This window comes from Nycticebus coucang, chromosome 6 (assembly GCF_027406575.1).
Source record: "Nycticebus coucang isolate mNycCou1 chromosome 6, mNycCou1.pri, whole genome shotgun sequence".
NCBI classification, from domain to species: Eukaryota; Metazoa; Chordata; class Mammalia; order Primates; family Lorisidae; genus Nycticebus; species Nycticebus coucang.
The window spans coordinates 85,139,882-85,160,570 of NC_069785.1; the positions used below are offsets into that span (position 1 = coordinate 85,139,882).

Here is a 20,689-nt window from a genome sequence, read left to right on the forward strand (position 1 = left end):
TAATATCCTAAACAACATATTAACATCTTGGGTTAAAAATTAATATTTAAGTAATATACTTTGGTCAAAATTAAAACCAATTTATGTGAAAATTACTCACTATTTTCTTGTTCTTTTTTTTTCTTCTTCCTTTCCTTTCCCTCACCCCTTCCCTCCTTCTCTGTCTGCTTTCCCCTTCCCCCACGCCCCACCATGTCACTAATTGTCTTCAAATAAAGATTGAGTACATAGGATTCATACTTTTCCATTCCTGTGATGCTTCACTAAGAATGATGTGTTCCACCTCCATCCAGGTTAGTACAAATGCTGCAAAATCTCCACTTTTATGGCTGAATAATATTCCACGGTATACATATTCCTTACTGATCCATTCCTGGGTTGAAGGATATTTAGGTTGTTTCCACATTTTGGCAATTGTAAATTGGGCTGCGATAAACAGCCTAGTACAAGTGTCTTCATAATAAAAGTTTTTTTTGTTTGTTTGTTTTTTTTCCTTCTGGATAGATGCCCAGTAATGGGATTGCAGGATCAAATGGGAGGTCGAGCTTGAGTTCTTTGAGGTTTCTCCAAACTTCCTTCCAAAAAGGTTGTATTAGTTTGCAGTCCCACCAACAGTGTAAAAGTGTTCCTTTCTCTCCACAACCGCGCCAGCATCTGCAGTTTTGAGATTTTGCGATATAGGCCATTCTCGCTGGGGTTAGGTGATATCTCAGGGCTGTTTTAATCTGCATTTCTCTAATAATTAGGGATGGTGAGCAGTTTTTCATATGATTGGTGGCCATTCGTCTGTCATCTTTGGAGAAGATTCTATTCATCTCTCTTTCTCCATTGATGTATGAGATTGTTGGGTTTTTTCTTGTGAATTAATTGAAGTTCTGTATAGATCCTTGTCATTAAGTGTTTGTCTTTGAATCAGACAATATACAAATATCCTGTCCCATTGGGTGGGATGTCTATTTGCTTTGTTTGTTGTCTCCTTGGCTGTACAGAAGCTTTTCAATTTAATTAAATCCCATTTGTTTATTATTGCTGTTGTTGCTATTGCCATGCAGTCTTCTTCATAAAATCTTTCCCCAGGCCGATACCTTCCAGTGTTTTTACTATTCTTTCTTTGAGGATATTTATTGTTTCATGCCTTAAATTTAAGTCCTTTATCCATCTTAAATCAATTTTTGTGAGTGGAGAAAGGTGTGGGTCCAGTTTCAGTCTTTGCATGTGGATATCCAATTCTCAGAGCACCATTTATTGAGTAGGGAATCTTTCCCCCAGTGGACACTCTTGTTTGGTTTATCAAAGATTAGGTGGCTGTAAGTTGTTGATTTCATTTCCTGGTTTTCTATTTGATTCCAAATATCTATGTCTCTATTTTTGTGCCAGTACCATGCTGTTTTGACCACCATGGCCTTGTAATACAGCCTAAAATCTGGTATGGTGATACCCCCGCCCCGGCTTTGTTTTTATTACTAAGAACTGCCTTAGCAATATGAGGGTTTTTTCTGGTTCCATGCAAAAAGCAGAATCATTTCTTTGCAAGTCTTGAAAATAGGATGTTGGTATTTTAAGAGGGATGGCATTGACTCGGTAAATTGCTCTGGGAAGTATAGACATTTTAACAATGTTGATTCTTCCCAGCCATGAGCATGGTATGTTCTTCCATTTGTTAAAGTCCTCTGCTATATCCTTTCTTAAGGTTACATAATTTTCTTTATAGAGGTCCTTCACCTCTTTTGTTAGGTATATTCCTAAGTATTTCATTTTCTTTGGGGCTATGGTGAAGGGAGTTGTGTCTTTAATTAACATCTCATCTTAGCTGTTGTTGGTGTATACAAAAGCAACTGACTTGTGGACATTGATTTTATATCCTGAAACATTACTGTATTTTTTAATGACTTACAAGAGTCTTGTGGTTGAGTCTTTAGGGTTCTCTAAGGATAAGATCATATCATCAGCAAAGAGGGAGAATTTAACCTCCTCTGCTCCTTTATTTTCTTGTCTTGTCTAATTGTATTGGCTAGAACTTCCAGCACTATGTTGAATAGTAATGGTAACAGAGGACAACCTTGTCTGGTTCCTGTTCTAAGAGGAAAAGCATTCAGTTTTACTCCATTCAGTAAAATATTAGCTGTGGGTTTGTCATAAATAGCTTCAATCAGTTTTAGAAATGTGCCACCTATGCCTATACTCCTCAGTGTTCTAATTAGAAAAGGATGCTGGATTTTGTGGAATGCTTTTTCTGCATCTATTGAGAGGATCATATAGTTTTGGGTTTTACTTCTCTTTTTTTTTTTTTTTTATTTTTGGCCGGGGCTGGGCTTGAACCCGCCACCTCCGGCATATGGGACCGGCGCCCTACCCATTGAGCCACAGGCGCCACCCGGGTTTTACTTCTCTTGATATGGTGAATAGCGTTTATAGACTTGCGTATATTAAACCAGCCTTGCATCCCTGGGATGAAACCTACTTGATCATGATGTATGACTTTTTTGATGATAAGCTATAATCTGTTAGCTAAGATTTTGCTGAGAATTTTTGCATCTATATTCATTAGTGAAATTGGTCTGAATTGGTCTGAAATTCTCCTTTTCAGTTGGGTCTTTTCCTAGCTTTGGTATCAGAGTAATGTTTACTTTGTAGAATGTGTTGGGGAAGATTCCTTCCTTCTCAATTTTTTGGAATAATTTCTGCAATATAGGAATAAACTCTTCTTTGAAGGTTTGATAAAATTCTGGTGTAAAGCCATCTGGACCAGGGCATTTTTTTGCTGGAAGATATTTTATTGTTTCTTTGATCTCAGTGATTAAAATTGGTCTGTTCAGGAGATGTATTTCATCTGGGGTAAGTCTAGGGAGAGAGTGTGATTCCAAATATTGATCCATTTCCTTCACATTGTCAAATTTCTGGGCATAAATTTTCTGGTAGTATTCAGAGATGATCTCTTATATCTCTGTGGCATCAGTTGTTATTCCCCCCCCCTTTTTTTAACTGATTAATTCTTTTATTATTATTATTATTATTATTTTTTATTGTTGGGGATTCATTGAGGGTACAATAAGCCAGGTTACACTGATTGCAACTGTTAGGTAAAGTCCCTCTTGCAATCATGTCTTGCCCCCATAAACTGTGACACACACCAAGGCCCCACCCACCTCCCTCCTTCCCTCCTTCTGTTTCCCCCCCCATAACCATAATTGTCATTAATTGTCCTCATATCAAAAGTGAGTACATAGGATTCATGCTTCTCCATTCTTGTGATGCTTTACTAAGAATAATGTCTTCCACGTCCATCCAGGTTAATATGAAGGGTGTAAAGTCTCCATTTTTTTTAATGGCCGAATAGTATTCCATGGTATACATATACCACAGCTTGTTAATCCATTCCTGGGTTGGTGGGCATTTAGGCTGTTTCCACATTTTTGCGATTGTAAATTGAGCTTCAATAAACAGTCTAGTACAAGTGTCCTTATGATAAAAGGATTTCTTTCCTTCTGGGTAGATGCCCAGTAATGGGATTGCAGGATCAAATGGGAGGTCTAGCTTGAGTGCTTTGAGGTTTCTCCATACTTCCTTCCAGAAAGGTTGTACTAGTTTGCAGTCCCACCAGCAGTGTAAAAGTGTTCCCTTCTCTCCACATCCACGCCAGCATCTGCAGTTTTGAGATTTTGTGATGTGGGCCATTCTCACTGGGGTTAGATGGTACCTCAGGGTTGTTTTGATTTGCATTTCTCTAATATATAGAGATGATGAACATTTTTTCATGTGTTTGTTAGCCATTCGTCTGTCGTCTTTAGAGAAAGTTCTATTCATGTCTCTTGCCCATTAATATAAGGGATTGTTGGCTTTTTTCATGTGGATTAATTTGAGTTCTCTATAGATCCTAGTTATCAAGCTTTTGTCTGATTGAAAATATGCAAATATCCTTTATCATTGTGTAGGTTGTCTCTTTGCTTTGGTTATTGTCTCCTTAGCTGTACAGAAGCTTTTCAGTTTAATGAAGTCCCATTTGTTTATTTTTGTTGTTGTTGCAATTGCCATGGCAATTGCCATGAATTGTCTTCTTCATGAAGTCTTTCCCCAGCCCAATATCTTCCAGTGTTTTGCCTATGCTTTCTTTGAGGATTTTTATTGTTTCATGCCTTAAGTTTAAGTCCTTTATCCATCTTGAATCAATTTCCGTGAGTAGGGAAAGGTGTGGGTCCAGTTTCAGTCTTTTACATGTAGACATCCAGTTCTCCCAACACCATTTATTGAATACGGATTCTTTCCCCCAAGGTATGTTCTTGTTTGGTTTATCAAAGATTAGGTGGTTGTAAAATGTTAGTTTCATTTCTTGGTTTTCAGTTCGATTCCAAGTGTCTATGTCTCTGTTTTTGTGCCAGTACCATGCTGTCTTGAGCACTATGGCTTTGTAGTACAGACTAAAATCTGGAATGCTGATGCCCCCAGCTTTATTTTTGTTACAGAGTACTGCCTTAGCTATACGGGTTTTTTTCCAGTTCCATACAAAACGCAGAATCATTTTTTCCAAATCTTGAAAGTATGATGTTGGTATTTTGGTAGGAATGGCATTGAATAGGTAGATTGCTTTGGGAAGTATAGACATTTTAACAATGTTGATTCTTCCCATCCATGAGCATGGTATGTTCTTCCATTTGTTAATATCCTCTGCTATTTCCTTTCTGAGGATTTCATAGTTTTCTTTATAGAGGTCCTTCACCTCCGTCGTTAGGTATACTCCTAGGTATTTCATTTTCGTTGAAACTATGGTGAAGGGAGTTGTGACCTTAATTAGCTTCTCGTCTTGACTGTTATTGGTGTACACAAAGGCTACTGACTTGTGGACATTGATTTTATATCCTGAAACATTACTGTATTTTTTGATGACTTCTAGGAGTCTTGTGGTTGAGTCTTTGGGGTTCTCTAATATAAGATCATGTCGTCAGCAAAGAGGGAGAGTTTGACCTCCTCTGCTCCCATTTGGATTCCCTTGATTTCCTTGTCTTGCCTAATTGTATTGGCTAGAACTTCCAGCACTACGTTGAATAGTAAAGGTGACAGAGGACAACCTTGTCTGGTTCCAGTTCTAAGAGGAAAAGCTTTGAGTTTTACTCCATTCAGTAAAATATTGGCTGTGAGTTTGTCATAGATAGCTTCAATCAGTTTTGGAAATGTGCCACCTATGCCTATACTCTTCAGTGTTCTAATTAGAAAAGGATGCTGGATTTTATCAAATGCTTTTTCTGCATCTATTGAAAGGATCATGTGATCTTTATTTTTGCCTCTGTTAATATGGTGGATAACGTTTATAGACTTGCGTATGTTAAAGCAGCCTTGCATCCCTGGGATGAAGCCTACTTGATCATGATGAATGACTTTTTTGATGATAAGCTGTAATCTATTGGCTAGGATTTTGTTGAGAATTTTTGCATCTATGTTCATGAGTGAGATTGGTCTGAAATTCTAATTTTTGTTTGGGTCTTTTCCTGGTTTTGGTATCAGGGTGATGTTTGCTTCATAGAATGTGTTGGGGAAGATTCCTTCTTCCTCAATTTTTTGGAATAATTTCTGCAGTACAGGAATAAGCTCTTCCTTGAAGGTTTGATAGAATTCTGGGGTGAAGCCATCTGGACCAGGGCATTTTTTGGTTGGAAGATTTTTTATTGTTTCTTTGATCTCAGTGCTTGAATTTGGTCTGTTCAGGAGCTCTATTTCTTCCTGGCTAAGTCTAGGGAGAGGGTGTGATTCCAAATATTGATCCATTTCCTTCACATTGTCAAATTTCTGGGCATAGAGTTTCTGGTAGTATTCAGAGATGATCTCTTGTATCTCTGTGGGATCAGTTGTTATTTCCCCTTTATCATTTCTGATTGAGGTTACTAGAGATTTTACTTTTCTGTTCCTCGTTAGTCTGGCCAATGGTTTATCTATTTTATTTATTTTTTCAAAAAACTAACTCCTTGTTTCATTTATTTTCTGAATGATTCTTTTGTTTTCAATTTCATTGATCTCTGATTTGATTTTGGATATTTCTTTTCTTCTACTGAGTTTAGGCTTAGATTGTTCTTCTTTTTCCAATTCCATAAGATCTCTTGTGAGATTGTTGATGTGCTCTCTTTCTGTTTTTCGAATGTAGGCATCTAAAGCGATGAATTTTCCTCACAAAACTGCTTTTGCAGTATCCCACAGGTTTTGGTAGCTTGTGTCTTCATTGTTGTTATGCTCAAGGAAGTTAATGATTTCCTGTTTTATTTCTTCCTTCACCCATCTGTTATTCAACGGAAGATTGTTTAGTTTCCATGCCTTTGGGTGGAGTCCAGCATTTTTGTTAGAGTTGAGTTCCACCTATAATGCCTTATGGTCTGAGAAGATACAAGGTAAAATTTCAATTCTTTTGATTCTGTTGATATTTGTTTTGTGTCCCAGGATATGATCAATTTTGGAGAATGTTCCATGGGGTGATGAGAAGAATGTATATTCTTTATATTTGGGATGGAGTGTTCTATATGCATCTATCAAGCACAGTTGTTCTAGGGTCTCATTTAAGTCTCTTATATCCTGGTTTAATTTCTGTTTAGAGGATTTGTCCAGCTCTGTAAGAGGAGTGTTAAGGTCCCCTGTTATTATGGTATTATCAGATATCATATTGCTCAGACTGAGTAAGGTCTGTTTCAAGAATCTGGGAGCATTTAAATTGGGTGCATAAATATTTAGAATAGAAATGTCTTCTTGTTGTATTTTTCCCTTGACCAATATAAAGTGACCATCTTTGTCTTTTTTGACTTTAGTTGCTTTAAATCCACATGTATCTGAAAATAAGATTGCAACACCTCTTTTCTTCTGAATTCCATTTGCCTGAAAAATTGTCTTCCAACCCTTGACTCGGAGCTTTAATGTGTCTTTTGAAGCCAAGTGTGTTTCTTGCAGACCGCAAATGGATGGCTTGTGTTTTTTAATCCAGTCAACCAATCTATGTCTCTTCAGTGGGGAATTCAAGCCATGAACATTTATTGAGATAATTGATAAGTGTGGTAGTATTCTATTCATCTTATTTTGTGAGAGTCCATTGCTTAGTTTTATCTTTTGCATCAGTGTGAAGGTTTGGTTCTGTCCTTTAATTTCTGAGTTCTTACTTTGCTGTTGATGCATTGTGGTGGTCAGTGTGCAGAACAGCTTTAATTATTTCCTGTATGCTGATCTTGTTATGGCGAATTTCCTCAATGTTTGTATATCCGTAAATGATTTGATTTCTCCATCAATTTTGAAGCTTAGCTTAGCAGGGTACAGAATTCTGGGCTGGAAATTGTTCTGTTTAAGTAGATTAAAGGTGGATGACCTTGTCTTCTTGCTTGGAAAGTTTCATTAGAGAAGTCTCCGGTCAATCAGATGGATTTGCCCCTGTAGGTCAATTGGCGCTTACTCCTGGTAGCTTGCAGAATCTTTTCTTTTGTCTTGACTTTGGACAGTTTCATCACAATGTGTCTTGGAGAAGCTCGGTTAGAATTGAGGCGACCTGGGGTCCGATAGCCCTCTGAAAGCAGTGTGTCAGAATCTTTGGTGATATTTGGGAAATTTTCTTTTATAATATTCTCTAGTATGGCTTCCATTCCTCTGGGGCATTCTTCTTCCCCTTCTGGAATTCCTATAACTCCTATGTTGGAACGCTTCATAAAGTCCCATAATTCTGACAGTGAACGTTCTGCTTTCTCTCTCTTCTTTTCTGCCTCTTTTACTGTCTGAGTTATCTCAAAAACTTTGTCTTCTACCTCTGAAATTCTTTCTTCTGCATGGTCTAACCTGTTACTGATACTTTCCATTGCATCTTTAAGTTCCCTGATTGACTGTTTCATTTCCATCAGCTCTGCAATATCCTTTTTATATTCTTCATATCGTTCATCTCTGATTTGATTCTGTTTTTGGATTTCCTTTTGGTTATTTTCCACTTCATTAGCAGTTTCCTTCATTGTTTCCATCATTTCTTTCATTGTTTTCAACATGTGTATTCTAAATTCCCTTTCTGTCATTCCTAACATTTCTGTATAGGTGGAATCCTCTGCAGTAGCTACCTCATGGTCCCTTGGCGGGGTTGTTCTGGACTGGTTCTTCATGTTGCCTGGAGTTTTCTGCTGATTCTTGCTCATGGGTGATTTCTTTCATCTGTTTCCTTGCTCTAATTTTCCTTTCACTTCCTCTTGCTCTTTAAGTTCTCGTGCCTGTGGACTAAGGGTTACAGGACCAGAAGGGTGAGAAGGTTTAAGAGCAAAAAAGGGATGAAAGAAAGGTGGACCAAGTGATAAGGAAAAAAAAAGAAAAATAGAGAAAGAGAGGGGGTGGGTAAAAGGAATATTGACAAAAAGAAGAGAGGCACAGAAAGAGGGAGAGAGAGCAATATAGGTGTACAGTAGGGTACTTTGATACAACCTTAAAAAAAACCCACCTTCTGGGGGTGCCCAGTTGGGTGGTTCCCTTGAGGTCAGCAGCTTGCTAACCTGATCAGACACAGTACCCCACCTCCACCAAGTAGAGAGGAAGGACAAAAATGCTATAAATCAAACCAAAAGAAGCAAACAGAAAACTTTACTGGATAAAATTGGCTGGAAAAACCAAATAATAGTGGTAGAAACACTAACAAAAATGAAGTTCTAATTATTGAAATAGGCAGCAATGGGAAATTATAATTAAACTAGAAAAATTGAGAAAGAAAAAGGATCTGTATGGAAAATGTTGAACTTAAAAAACAAAACTACAATCCACAACATCAAAATAAACAAAAAAAACAACCAAACCAAAAAAAAAAAAAAAACAAAAAAACCACAACCAAAAACAAAGCAGTATGTATATGTTATTGAATATTGTCTGGGCAACACGTGGTCTTCTGGGGTATGAGATGTTAATCACAGTTCTGATACGACTGGAGGCTGCTAGTTTCTCAAACCCCAGCAGGTAGACACCCTAAATCTCTCTTTAGCCCACTTAAAAGGCACTTTGAACTTGTTTACTTACTGAGCAGAAGGTTTCTCAGGGAAGTGCTTGTCGCTGGAATCACTGCTGAAGTGGCTATCCACTTACCCTGTGTGTCAAAACTGGTCTCCCTCTGCCCCCGAGGGTTAGGGCTGGAAGGCGGCTCAGACCCCGCCCTTAGGCTACTTGGTCGCTGGGTTACCAGCTCCCACCCAATTCCAGCTCTGCGACCCTGAGGGCGGAGCTTGCCAGGGCAGATCGCTCACAATGTCTGCCTGTGACCCAGAGCCAAGCACTATTAGCTCCGTCTGGCTCAGTGGCTCAGACTGGGGCCCTAGACAAAGGCCAAAGTTCTCCGCACTCCCGCTCAGGCTCTCCCCAAGGCAGTTCAGCTGAGTGCCAAGTCCAAAGACACCAAAACAGTTCACAGGTAAGGCCTTTCTGGTTTGCAGTCTCGCAGCTACTGAACTTACAGTTGCAGGCGGGTTTAGACAGATTGAACACACGCGACCACTTGCCGGTTTTCCACTGTTTTAGTCCTCCTCTTGGGGTCCAGAAGTCTCTCGCTGACTCCCTGTATCCTCTCAGGGGTGATGATAGGCAGATCCCACCAGCCAGAGATGCCTGGAGTCCTATCTCCCCAGACTCACGGTGCCCAGATGCAAGGAAGCTGTTACTCGGCTGCCATCTTGCTCCGCCTCCCTTAACTCTGTTATTTCCTCTTTAATCATTTCTGATTGAGGTTACTAGAGATTTTACTTTTTTATTTCTAGTTAGTCTAACTAAAGGTTTATCTATTTTATTTGTTCAAAAAACCAACTCTTTGTTTCTTTAATTTTCTGAATGGTTCTTTTGTTTTCAATTTCATTAATCTCTGATTAATTTTGGATATTCTTTTCTAATTCTGGGTTTAGGCTTAGATTGTTCTTCTTTTTCCAATTCCATCAGATGGCTTGTGAGTTTGTTGATGTGTTCTCTTTCTGTTTTTCAAATGTAGGCTTCTAAACAGATAAATTTTCCTCTCAGGACTGCTTTTGCTGAATCCCATAGGTTTTGGTAACTTGTGTCTTCATTGTTGTTATACTCGAGGAAGTTAATGATTTCCTTTTTTATTTCTTCCCACACCCAACTGTCATTCAGCATAAGTTTGTTTAACTTCCATGACTTTGTGTGAGGTTGTGCAATTTTTTTGGAGTTGAGTTCCACTTTTAGTGCCTTGTGGTCTGAGAAGATGCAAGGTAGAATTTCAATTCTTTCGATTCTGTTGAGGTTTGTTTTGTGACCTAGGATATGATCAATTTTGGAGAATGTTCCATGGGATGATGAGAAGAATGTATATTCTTTATCTTTGGGATGGAGTGTTCTATATACATCTCTCAAGCACAGTTGTTGTAGGGTCTCATTTAAATCTCTAACATTGAAAATGGCGGCTGAGTAACAGCTTCCCTGCAACTGGGCATGGTGAGTCTGTGGAGATAAGATTCCAGGCATCTCTGGCTGGTGGGATCTGCCTATAATCATCCCTTTGAGGATACAGGGAGTCAGAAAGTGACTTCTGGAACCCAAGAGGAGGACCAAAACAGTGGAAAACTGGCAAGCGGTTGCGTGTGTTCGATTGACCTATTCCCGCCAGCAACCGTAAGTACAAGCAGCAGTGAGACTGCAAACTGGAAAGGCCTTACCTGTGAACTGTTTCGGTATTTTTGGACATGGCACTCAGTAGAACTGCCTTGGGGAGAGCTTGAGCAGGAGTGCAGAGAACTTTGGGCATTGTCTAGGGCCTCAGACTCAGCTGCTAAGCCGGACAGAGCTAATAATATTTGGCTGTGGGCTGCAGGGAGCCATTGTGAGAGAACTGCCCTGGCAAGTGCAGCCCTCAGTGTTGCAGAGCAAGTATTGAGTGGGAGCTAGCAACCTAGTGACTGAGTAGGTGGGGACTGAGCTGCCTTACAGCCTTTAGGTGGGGACTGAGCTGCCTTACAGCCTTAATCCTCAGGGGCAGAGTGAGACCGGTTTTGGCACACTGGAGCCTCAGGCAGTTGCCCTGGGTAGAGGACTGTGGCATCACAGCTCATAGCAACCTCAAACTTCTGGGCTCGGCACCGCCCAGACCTCCATTACAGCTGCACCAGCTGGGCCTCTGCATGCCCTGATCAGGAACTGTGGGAACTGCACAACCCCGCCTCCTCCCTCCTGTACCCTCCCTGTCTCCACACCGGCTCGCTCATCTGGCCAGGGACAGTGGTAGCTGTGTGCCCTCTGGAGCCCTCCCTGTCTCTGTGCAGAGCCCTTCTCCTGGCCAGAGACTGCTGGAGCCTTGGGATCTCTGTGCCAAAATCACTGGGTGCCAAGTACTCCCAGAACTGTGCGCACCACCTCCCGCCCTGTTGCTGGATATGGGTGTGTCACACTCTGGAGCTGCTTCAACAACCAAAACTCCCTGGCTGGGGCAACTGCAGAGGAACTACACAGGGTAACTCCCTACAAAGATCCAGCAACAATAGGGTGATCCCGCTGGGGTCTAATCTGGGAGAGACACCTCCCCAACTCTGAGGAAGGCCAGAGGCAACGGTGAAAAACAATCATGAGGCGAAATCAACAGAAAAACTCTGGCAATATGAATAATCCGAGTAGATCAACTCCCCCAAGGATCAATGTGGCAGACACAGCACAAGATCCCATGCACAAACAAGTATCTGAGATGTCAGAAATCGAATTCAGAATCTGGATAGCAAATAAGATCAAATTAGAATTCCAAGCAGTAACCCAAAAGATATCTCAAGAATTCAGTGAATTCAAAGACCAAATGACCAAAGATATTGACACATTGAGACAAGAACTTGCAGCCCTCAAAGATCTGAGAAACACAGTAGAATCCCTCAGCAACAGAATGGAGCAAGCAGAAGAAACGACTTCTGGCATTGAAGACAAAGGTTTCAAATGCTCCCAAACTCTCAAAGAGGAAGAGAAATGGAGAGCAAAAACAGATCACTTTCTCAGAGAGCTCTGGGACAAGTCAAAGAAAATCAATATTTGTCTTATAGGGATCCCCGAAAGCGACAAAGTGACTTCACAAGGTACAGAATCTCTTCTCCATGAGATAATGAAGGAGAACTTTCCAGACATGCCACGAGATTCTAAAGTTCAGATAGCAGTTTCCGAACTCCAGCATGACTCAACCCAAATAAGACATCCCCCAGACGCATCATAATCAATTTCACTAAAGTTAATATGAAGGAGAACATTCTGAAAGCTGCCAGATAAAAGAAAACCATCACCTACAAGGGCAAGAATATTAGAATAACTGCAGATCTCTCTGCTGAAACCTTTCAAGCTTGAAGAGGATGGTCATCGACTTTTAATGTCCTAAAACAAAATAACTTTCAACCCAGGATCCCGTACCGAGCTAAACTGAGTTTCATTTATGATGGAGAAATTAAATACTTCAATGACATTCACATGTTGAAGAAATTTGCCATAACTAAACCAGTTCTCCAGGATATTCTCAGACCTATCCTCCATAAAGACCAGCATAATCCTCCATCACAAAAGTAAACCCACCCAGAAAATTTTGAACAAATTCCAACTTCCACAGTCACAAAAGGATTAGAAATGTCCACCAGACTCTCAAAAGGCTTATCAATATTCTCAATTAATGTGAATCATTAAAATTGTCCTCTAAAGAGGCATGGGTTCGCTGACTGGATACAAAAACTCAAGGCATATATCTGCTGCATAAAAGAATCTCATCTTACATTAAAGACAAATATAGACGGAAGGTGAAGCGATGGTCATCTGTAGCCCAGGCAAATGGAAAGCAGAAAAAAGCAGGCGTTGCTATCCTATTCGCAGATGCAATAGGCTTTAAACCAACCGAGATAAGGAAGGATAAGGATGGACACTTCATATTTGTTAAAGGTAATACTCAATATGATGAGATCTCAATTATTAATATTTATGCACCCAACCACAACGCACCTCAATTTATAAGAGAAACTCTAACAGACATGAGCAAGTTGATTTCCTCCACTTGCATAGTACTTGGAGATATTAACACCCCTTTAGCCGTGCTGGATAGAGCCTCCAAAAAGAAGGTAAGCAAAGAAACTTTAGATTTAAACTTAACCATCATAATGGTGGTTAAATATTCATTTAGTTGATATTTTAGAAATCTGGTGCATAAATATTAATAATTGAGATCTCATCATATTGAGTATTACCTTTAACATCTGAACTTAACAGACATCTACAGAACATTTCATTCCAACAAAACTGAATACACATTCTTCTCATCAGCCCACGGAACATACTCCAAAATCGACATCCTAGGCCACAAATCTAACCTTAGCAAATTTTAAAAAATAGAAATTATTCCTTGCATCTCTCAGACCATCATGGAATAAAAGTTGAACTCAATAACAACAGGAACCTGCATACCCATACAAAAACATGGAAGCTAAACAACCTTATGCTGAAGGATAGATGGGTTATAGACCAGATTAAGAAGGAAATCACCAAATTTTTGGAACAAAACAACAATCAAGACACGAATTACCAGAACCTCTGGGATACTGCAAAGGCAGTCCTAAGAGGGAAATTTATAGTACTGCAAGCCTGCCTCAAGAAAACAGAAAGAGAGGAAGTTAATAACTTAATGGGACACCTCAAGCGACTGGAGAAGGAAGAACACTCCAACCCCAAACCCAGCAGAAGAAAAGAAATAACCAAAATCAGAGCAGAATTAAATGAAATTAAAAACAAAAGAATTGTATAACAGATCAATAAATCCAAAAGTTGGTTTTTTGAAAAGATCAATAAAATAGATAAACTTTTGGCCAACTGAACCAGGAAAAAAAGAGTAAAATCTCTAATGGCACCCATCAGAAATGATGACAATGAAATAACAACAGACCCCTCAGAAATTCAGAAACTCCTTAATGAATACTACATGACACTCTACTCTCAGAATTATGAAAATCTGAAAGAAATCGACCAATACCTGGAAGTACGTCACCTACCAACATTTAGCCAGAACGAAGTGGAAATGTTGACCAGGCCTATATCAAGTTCTGAAATAGCATCAACTATACAAAATCTCCCTAAAAAGAAAAGCCCAGGACCAGATGACTTTACATCAGAATTCTACCAAACCTTTAGAGAAGAACTAGTGCCTATATTACTAAACCTCTTCCAAAATATAGAAAAAGAAGGAATATTACCCATCACATTCTGCGAAGCAAACATCAGCTTGATCCCTAAACCAGGGAAAGACCCAAGAAAAGAAAATTAGAGACCAATATCACTAATGAATATAGATGCTAAAATACTCAGTAAGATCGTAACAAACAGAATCCAACAACGCATCAAAAAAATTATACACCGTGACCAAGTGGGATTTATCCCAGGGTCTCAAGGCTGGTTCAATATATGTAAATCTATAAATGTCATTCAGCACATAAACAAACTAAAAAATAAGGACCATATGATTCTTTCAATTGATGCCAAAAAAGCTTTTGATAATATGCAGCATCCCTTCATGATCAGAACACTTAAGAAAATCAGTATAGAAGGGACATTTCTTAAACTAATAGAGGCCATCTACAGCAAACCCACAGCCAATATCGTATTGAATGGAGTTAAATTGCAATCATTTCCACTTAGATCAGGAACCAGGCAAGGTTGCCCATTGTCTCCATTGCTCTTTAACATTGTAATCGAAGTTTTAGCCACCGCAATTAGTGAAGAAAAGGCGATCAAGGGTATCCACACAGGGTCAGAAGAGATCAAATGTTCACTCTTTGCAGATGATACGATCGTATATCTGGAAAACACTAGGGATTCTACTACAAAACTTTTAGAAGTGATCAAGGAATACAGCAATGTCTCAGGCTACAAAATCAACACCCATAAATCTATAGCCTTTGTATATAGCAAAAATAACCAAGCCGAAAAAAGAGTCAAGGACTGTATTCCTTTCACTGTAGTGCCAAAGAAGATGAAATATTTGGGAGTATACCTAACAAAGGATGTGAACCATCTTTTCAAAGAGAACTATGAAACTTTAAGAAAAGAAATAGCTGAAGATGTTAACAAATGGAAAAACATACCATGCTCATGGCTGGGAAGAATCAACATTGTTAAAATGTCTATACTACCCAAAGCAATATATAATTTTAATGCAATTCCTATTAAAGCTCCATTGTAATATTTTAAATTTCTTGAAAAAATAATACTTCGTTTTATATGGAATCATAAAAAACCTCGAATAGCCAAAAAATTACTCAGCAATAAAAACACATCAGGAGGAATCACGCTACCAGGCCTGAGACTGTACTATAAATTGATAGTGATCAAAACAGCATGGTATTGGCACAAAAACAGAGAAGTAGATGTCTGGAACAGAATAGAGAACCAAGAGATGAATCCAGCTACTTACCGTTATTTGATCTTTGACAAGCCAATTAAAAACATTCAGTGGGGAAAAGATTCCCTATTTAACAAATGGTGCTGGGTGAACTGGCTGGCAACCTGTAGAAGACTGAAACTGGACCCACACCTTTCACCGTTAACTAAGATACACTCTCACTGGATAAAAGATTTAAACTTAAGATATGAAACTATAAAAATACTTGAAGAAAGTGCAGGGAAAACTCTTGAAGGATTCGGCCTTGGTGAATATTTTATGAGGAGGACTCCCCAGGCAATTGAAGCAGTGTCAAAAATACACTACTGGGCCCTGATCAAACTAAAAAGCTTCTGCACAGCCAAGAACATAGTAAGTAAAGCAAGCAGATAGCCGTCAGAATGGGAAAAAATATTTGCAGGTTATACCTCCGATAAAGGTCTAATAACCAGAATCCACAGAGAGCTCAAACATACTAACAAGAAAAGAACAAGTGATCCCATCTCAGGGTGGGCAAGGGACTTGAAGAGAAACTTCTCCAAAGAAGACAGTCACACGATCTATAAACACATGAAAAAGAGCTCATCATTCTTAATTATCAGAGAAATGCAAATCAAAACTACTTGGAGACATCACCTAACCCCAGTAAGAGTAGCCCACATCACAAAATTCCAAAACCGGAGATGTTGGCGTGGATGTGGAAAAAAGGGCACACTTCTACCCTGCTGGTGGGAATGCACACTGATACGTTCCTTCTGGAAGGATGTTTGGAGAATACTTAGAGACCTAAAAATAGACCTGCCATTTGATCCTATAATTCCTTTACTAGGTTTATAACCAGAAGACCAAAAATCACAACATAAAAAAGACATCTGTACCAGAATGTTTATTGCAGCCCAATTCGTAACTGCTAAGTCATGGAAGAAGCCCAAGTGCCCATCGACCCACAAATGGACTAGCAAATTGTGGTACATGTATACCATGGAATATTGTGCAGCCTTAAAGAAAGATGGAGACTTTTCCTCTTTCATGTTTACATGGATGGAGCTGGAACATATTCTTCTTAGCAAAGTATCTCAGGAATGAAAGAAAAAGTATGCAATGCACTCAGCCCTACTATGAAGCTAATTTATAGCTTTCACATGAAGGCTATAACCCAACTATAGCACAAGACTATGGGGAAAGGGCCATGGAAGGGGAAGGGAGGGGGGAGGTTAAGGTGGAGGGAGGGTAATGGGTGGGGCCACACCTACAGTTCATCTTAGAATGGGTACAGGCAAAACTTACTAAATGCAGAATACAAATGTCTACATACAATAACTAGGAAAATGCCATGAAGGCTATGTTGAACATTTTGATGAGAATATTTCAGATTGTATATGAAACCAGCACATTGTACCTCTTGATTGCACTAATGTACACAGCTATGATTTAACAATAAAAATAAATAAATAAAGTGAAAATAAGAAAAGTTGAACTCATGTAACAAATCACAGGGTAACTTATTATAGTGCCCCAAATTATTCAAAACATAAATGAATACTTTTGATTCCAGTTCAACATATTAATAATATACAATTACAAAATATTTTCATATTTCATATTTGCAACAACTGTGGTTGTTCAAGAATAGATCAAGGGTGATACATCAAGGCACTCTTGTATATGTATCTATTACATGTGTAAAATGATTAAATCAATAATAAAAAATAATAATTGATAAAAAAAACCTCTAACATCTTTGTTTAATTTCTGTTAAGAGGATATGTCCGTCTCTACGAGAGGTGTATTAAAGTCCCCTGTTACTGGGATGTTAGAGGATATCATATTGCTCAAACTAAGCAAGGTCTGTTTCAAGAATCTGGAAGCATTTAAACTGGGTGCATAAATATTTAGAATTGAAATATCTTCTTGTTGTGTTTTTCCCCTGACCAATATAAAGTGACCATCATTGCCTTTTTTGACTTTAGTTGCTTTAAATCCATATGTATCTGAAAAGAAGATTGCAACCCCTCTTTTCTTCTGAATTCCATTTGCCTGAAAAATTGACCTACAACCTTTAACTCTGAGTTCTAATTTGTCTTTTGATGTGAGGTGTGTTTCCTGCAGATGGCAAGGAGACGGCTTGTGTTTTTTAATCCAATCAGCTGATCTATGCCTCTTCAGTGGGGAATTCTAGCCATTGACATTTATTGAGATAATTGATAAGTGTGGTAGCATTCTATTCATCTTGTTTTGTGAAAGTCCATTGCTTAGTTTTGTCTTTTGCATCATTGTGGAAACTAGGTTATGTCCTTTAATTTCTGGGTGTTTACTTTTCTGAAGGTCCATTGTGATAGTCAGTGTGTAGAAAAGGTTGAAATATTTCTTGTAGGACTGGTCTTGTTGTGGCAAACTTCCTCAATGTTTGCATATCAATAAAAGATTTGATTTCTCCGTCAATTTTAAAGCTTAGCTTAGCGGGATGTAAAATTCTGGGGGCTGGAAGTTGTTCTATTTAAGTACATTAAAGACAGATGACCATTGTCTTCTAGCCTGAAATGTTTCATTAGAGAAGTCTGCGGTGACCCTGATGGGTTTGCCCCTTGCAAATTCTTTAATTTTCTCTTGACTTTAGATAGATTCATCACAATGTGCCTTGGATAAGCTCTATTTGAATTGAGGTGACCAGGGGATTGATATCCCTCTGAAAGGAGTATGTCAGAACATTTGATGATATTAGGGAAATTTTCATTTATAATATTCTCTAGAATGGCTTCCATTCCACTGGGGCATTCTTCTTCCCCTTCTGGGATACCCATAACTCGTATGTTTGAACGCTTCATAGAGTCCCATAATTCTGTCAGTGAATGTTCTGCTTTCTCTCTCTTCTTTTCTGCCTCGTTAACTATCTGAGTTATCTCAAGAGCTTTACCCTCTACCTCTGAGATTCTTTCTTCTGCACGATCTAATCTGTTGTTGATACTTTCTATTGCATCCTTAAGTTCCCTAATTGACTGCTTCAGTTCCTTCAGCTCTGCTATATCCTTTTTATGTTCTTCATATCTTTCATCTCTTATTTGATTGTTTTTGGATCTCCTTTTGGTTATTTTCAACTTTCTCAGCAATTTCCTTCATTGTTTTCATCATCTGTATTTTAAATTTCCCTTCTGTCATTTCTAACATTTCTTTGTAGGAGGAGTCCTCTGCTGTAGCTACCTCACGATCCCTAGAGGGGGGTTACTCTGAACTGACATTTCATGTTACCAGGATTTTTCTACTGATTCTTCTTCATGAGTGCTTTTTGTATCTGTTTCCTTCCCCTAATTATTCTTTCACTTCTTGCTCTTTAAAGTTTTTTTTTATTATTATTAAATCATAGCTGTGTACATTAACGCGATCATGGGGCAACATACACTGACTTTATATAACATTTGACATATTTTCATCACACTGGTTAACCTTTCCACACTGGAAAAGCCTTCCTGGCATTTTCTTAGTTATTGTATTAAGACATTTATATTCTACATTTAGTAAGTTTCACATGTATCCTTGTAAGATGCACTGTATGTGTGGTCCCAACAATCACCCGCCCTCTGCCCATCCTCCCCCCTCCCCTTCCCTCCCTCCCTCTCCCCATTCCCCATATTCTTAGGTTATAACTGGGTTATAGCTTTCATATGAAAGCCATAAATTAGTTTCATGGTAGGGCTGAGTACATTGGATACTTTTTCTTCCATTCTTGAGATACTTTACTAAGAAGAATATGTTCCAACTCCATCCATGTAAACACGAAAGAGGTAAAGTCTCCATCTTTCTTTAAGGCTGCATAATATTCCATGGTGTACATATACCACAATTTATTAATCTATTCATGGATCCATGGACACTTGGGCTTTTTCCATAACTTAGCAATTATGAATTGGGCTGCAATAAACATTCTGGTACAAATATCTTTGTTATAATGTGATTTTTGGTCTTCTGGGTATATCCCTAGTAGAGGAATTGTGGGATTGAATGGCAGGTCTATTTTTAGATCCCTAAGTGTTTTCCAAAGATCTTTCCAAAAGGAATGTATTAATTGGCATTCCCATCAGCAGTGTAGAAGTGTTCCCTTTTCTCCACATCCACACCAACATCTCTGGTCTTGGGATTTTGTGATATGGGCTAATCTTACTGGAGCTCGATGATAACTCAAAATAGTTTTGATTTGCATTTCTCTGATGATTAAGGATGATGAGCATTTTTTCATATGTTTGTAGGCTGTGCGCCTGTCTTCTTAAGAGAAGTTTCTCTTAAAGTCCCTTGCCCAGCCTGAAATGGAATCACTTGTTCTTTTCTTGTTAATACATTTGAGTTCTCTGTGGATTCTGGTTATTAAACCTTTGTCAGAGACATAACCTGAAAATATCTTCTCTCATTCTCAGGGCTGTCTGCTTGCTCTACTTACTGTGTTCTTGGCTGTGCAGAAGCTTTTTAGTTTGATCAGGTCCCAGTAGTGTATTTTTGAAGCTGCTTCAATTGCCTGGGGGGTCCTCCTCATAAAATTCTTGCCCAGACCGTTTTCTTCAAGAGTTTTCCCTACAATTTCTTCTAGTATTTTTATAGCTTTATGTCTTAAGTTTAAATCTTTAATCCAGTGAGAGTCTATTTCAGTTAATGGTGAAAGGTGTGGGTCCAATTTCAGTCTTCTACAGGTCACTAGCCAGTACACCCAGCACCGTTTGTTAAATAGGGAGTCTTTTCCCCACTGAATGTTTTAATTGGCTTGCCAAAGATCAAATAATGGTAAGTAGCTGGGTTCATCTCTTGGTTCTCTATTCTGTTCCATACATCTATCTGTCTGTTTTTGTGCCAGTACCATACTGTTTTGATCAGTATTGATTTATAGTATAGTCTGAAGTCTGGTAGCGTAATTCTGCCTGCTTTGTTTTTATTTCTGAGTAATATCTTGGCTATTCAAGGTTTTCCCTGATAATAAAACGAAGTATTATTTTTTTCAAGATCTTTCAAGTATGACAGTGGAGCTTTAAAAGGGATTGCATTAAAATTGTATATTGCTTTGGGTAGTATGAACATTTTTACAATGCCGAGTCTTCCCAGCTGTGAGCATGGTATGTTTTCCCATTTGTTAACATTTTCAGCTATTTCTTTTCTTAGAGTTTCATAGTTCTCTTTATAGAGATCTTTCTCGTCCTTTGTTAGATAAACTCCACTCGTTAAAGTTTTAATAAGTTCTTTTGGTAGGGGACTAGAAGCATGAGAAAATTGAAGAGTAAGAAGGGAAAAAAGATTTAAGAAAGAAAACAGAGAAAGAAGAGGTGGTAAGTAAAAGGAAATATTGACAAAAAA

At 38.6% G+C, this 20,689-nt stretch overlaps 1 protein-coding gene across 1 annotated transcript in view; it reads left to right on the top strand.

The window, feature by feature from the left end:
• Positions 1–20,689, top strand: part of LOC128588747 (ret finger protein-like 3) — a 41,880-nt gene that overhangs the window by 12,915 nt on the left and 8,276 nt on the right. Inside the window, exon 4 of the mRNA XM_053595576.1 lies at positions 219–293. Coding sequence (XP_053451551.1) covers positions 219–293 — 75 coding nt within the window. The remainder of the gene's footprint in view (positions 1–218; positions 294–20,689) is intronic.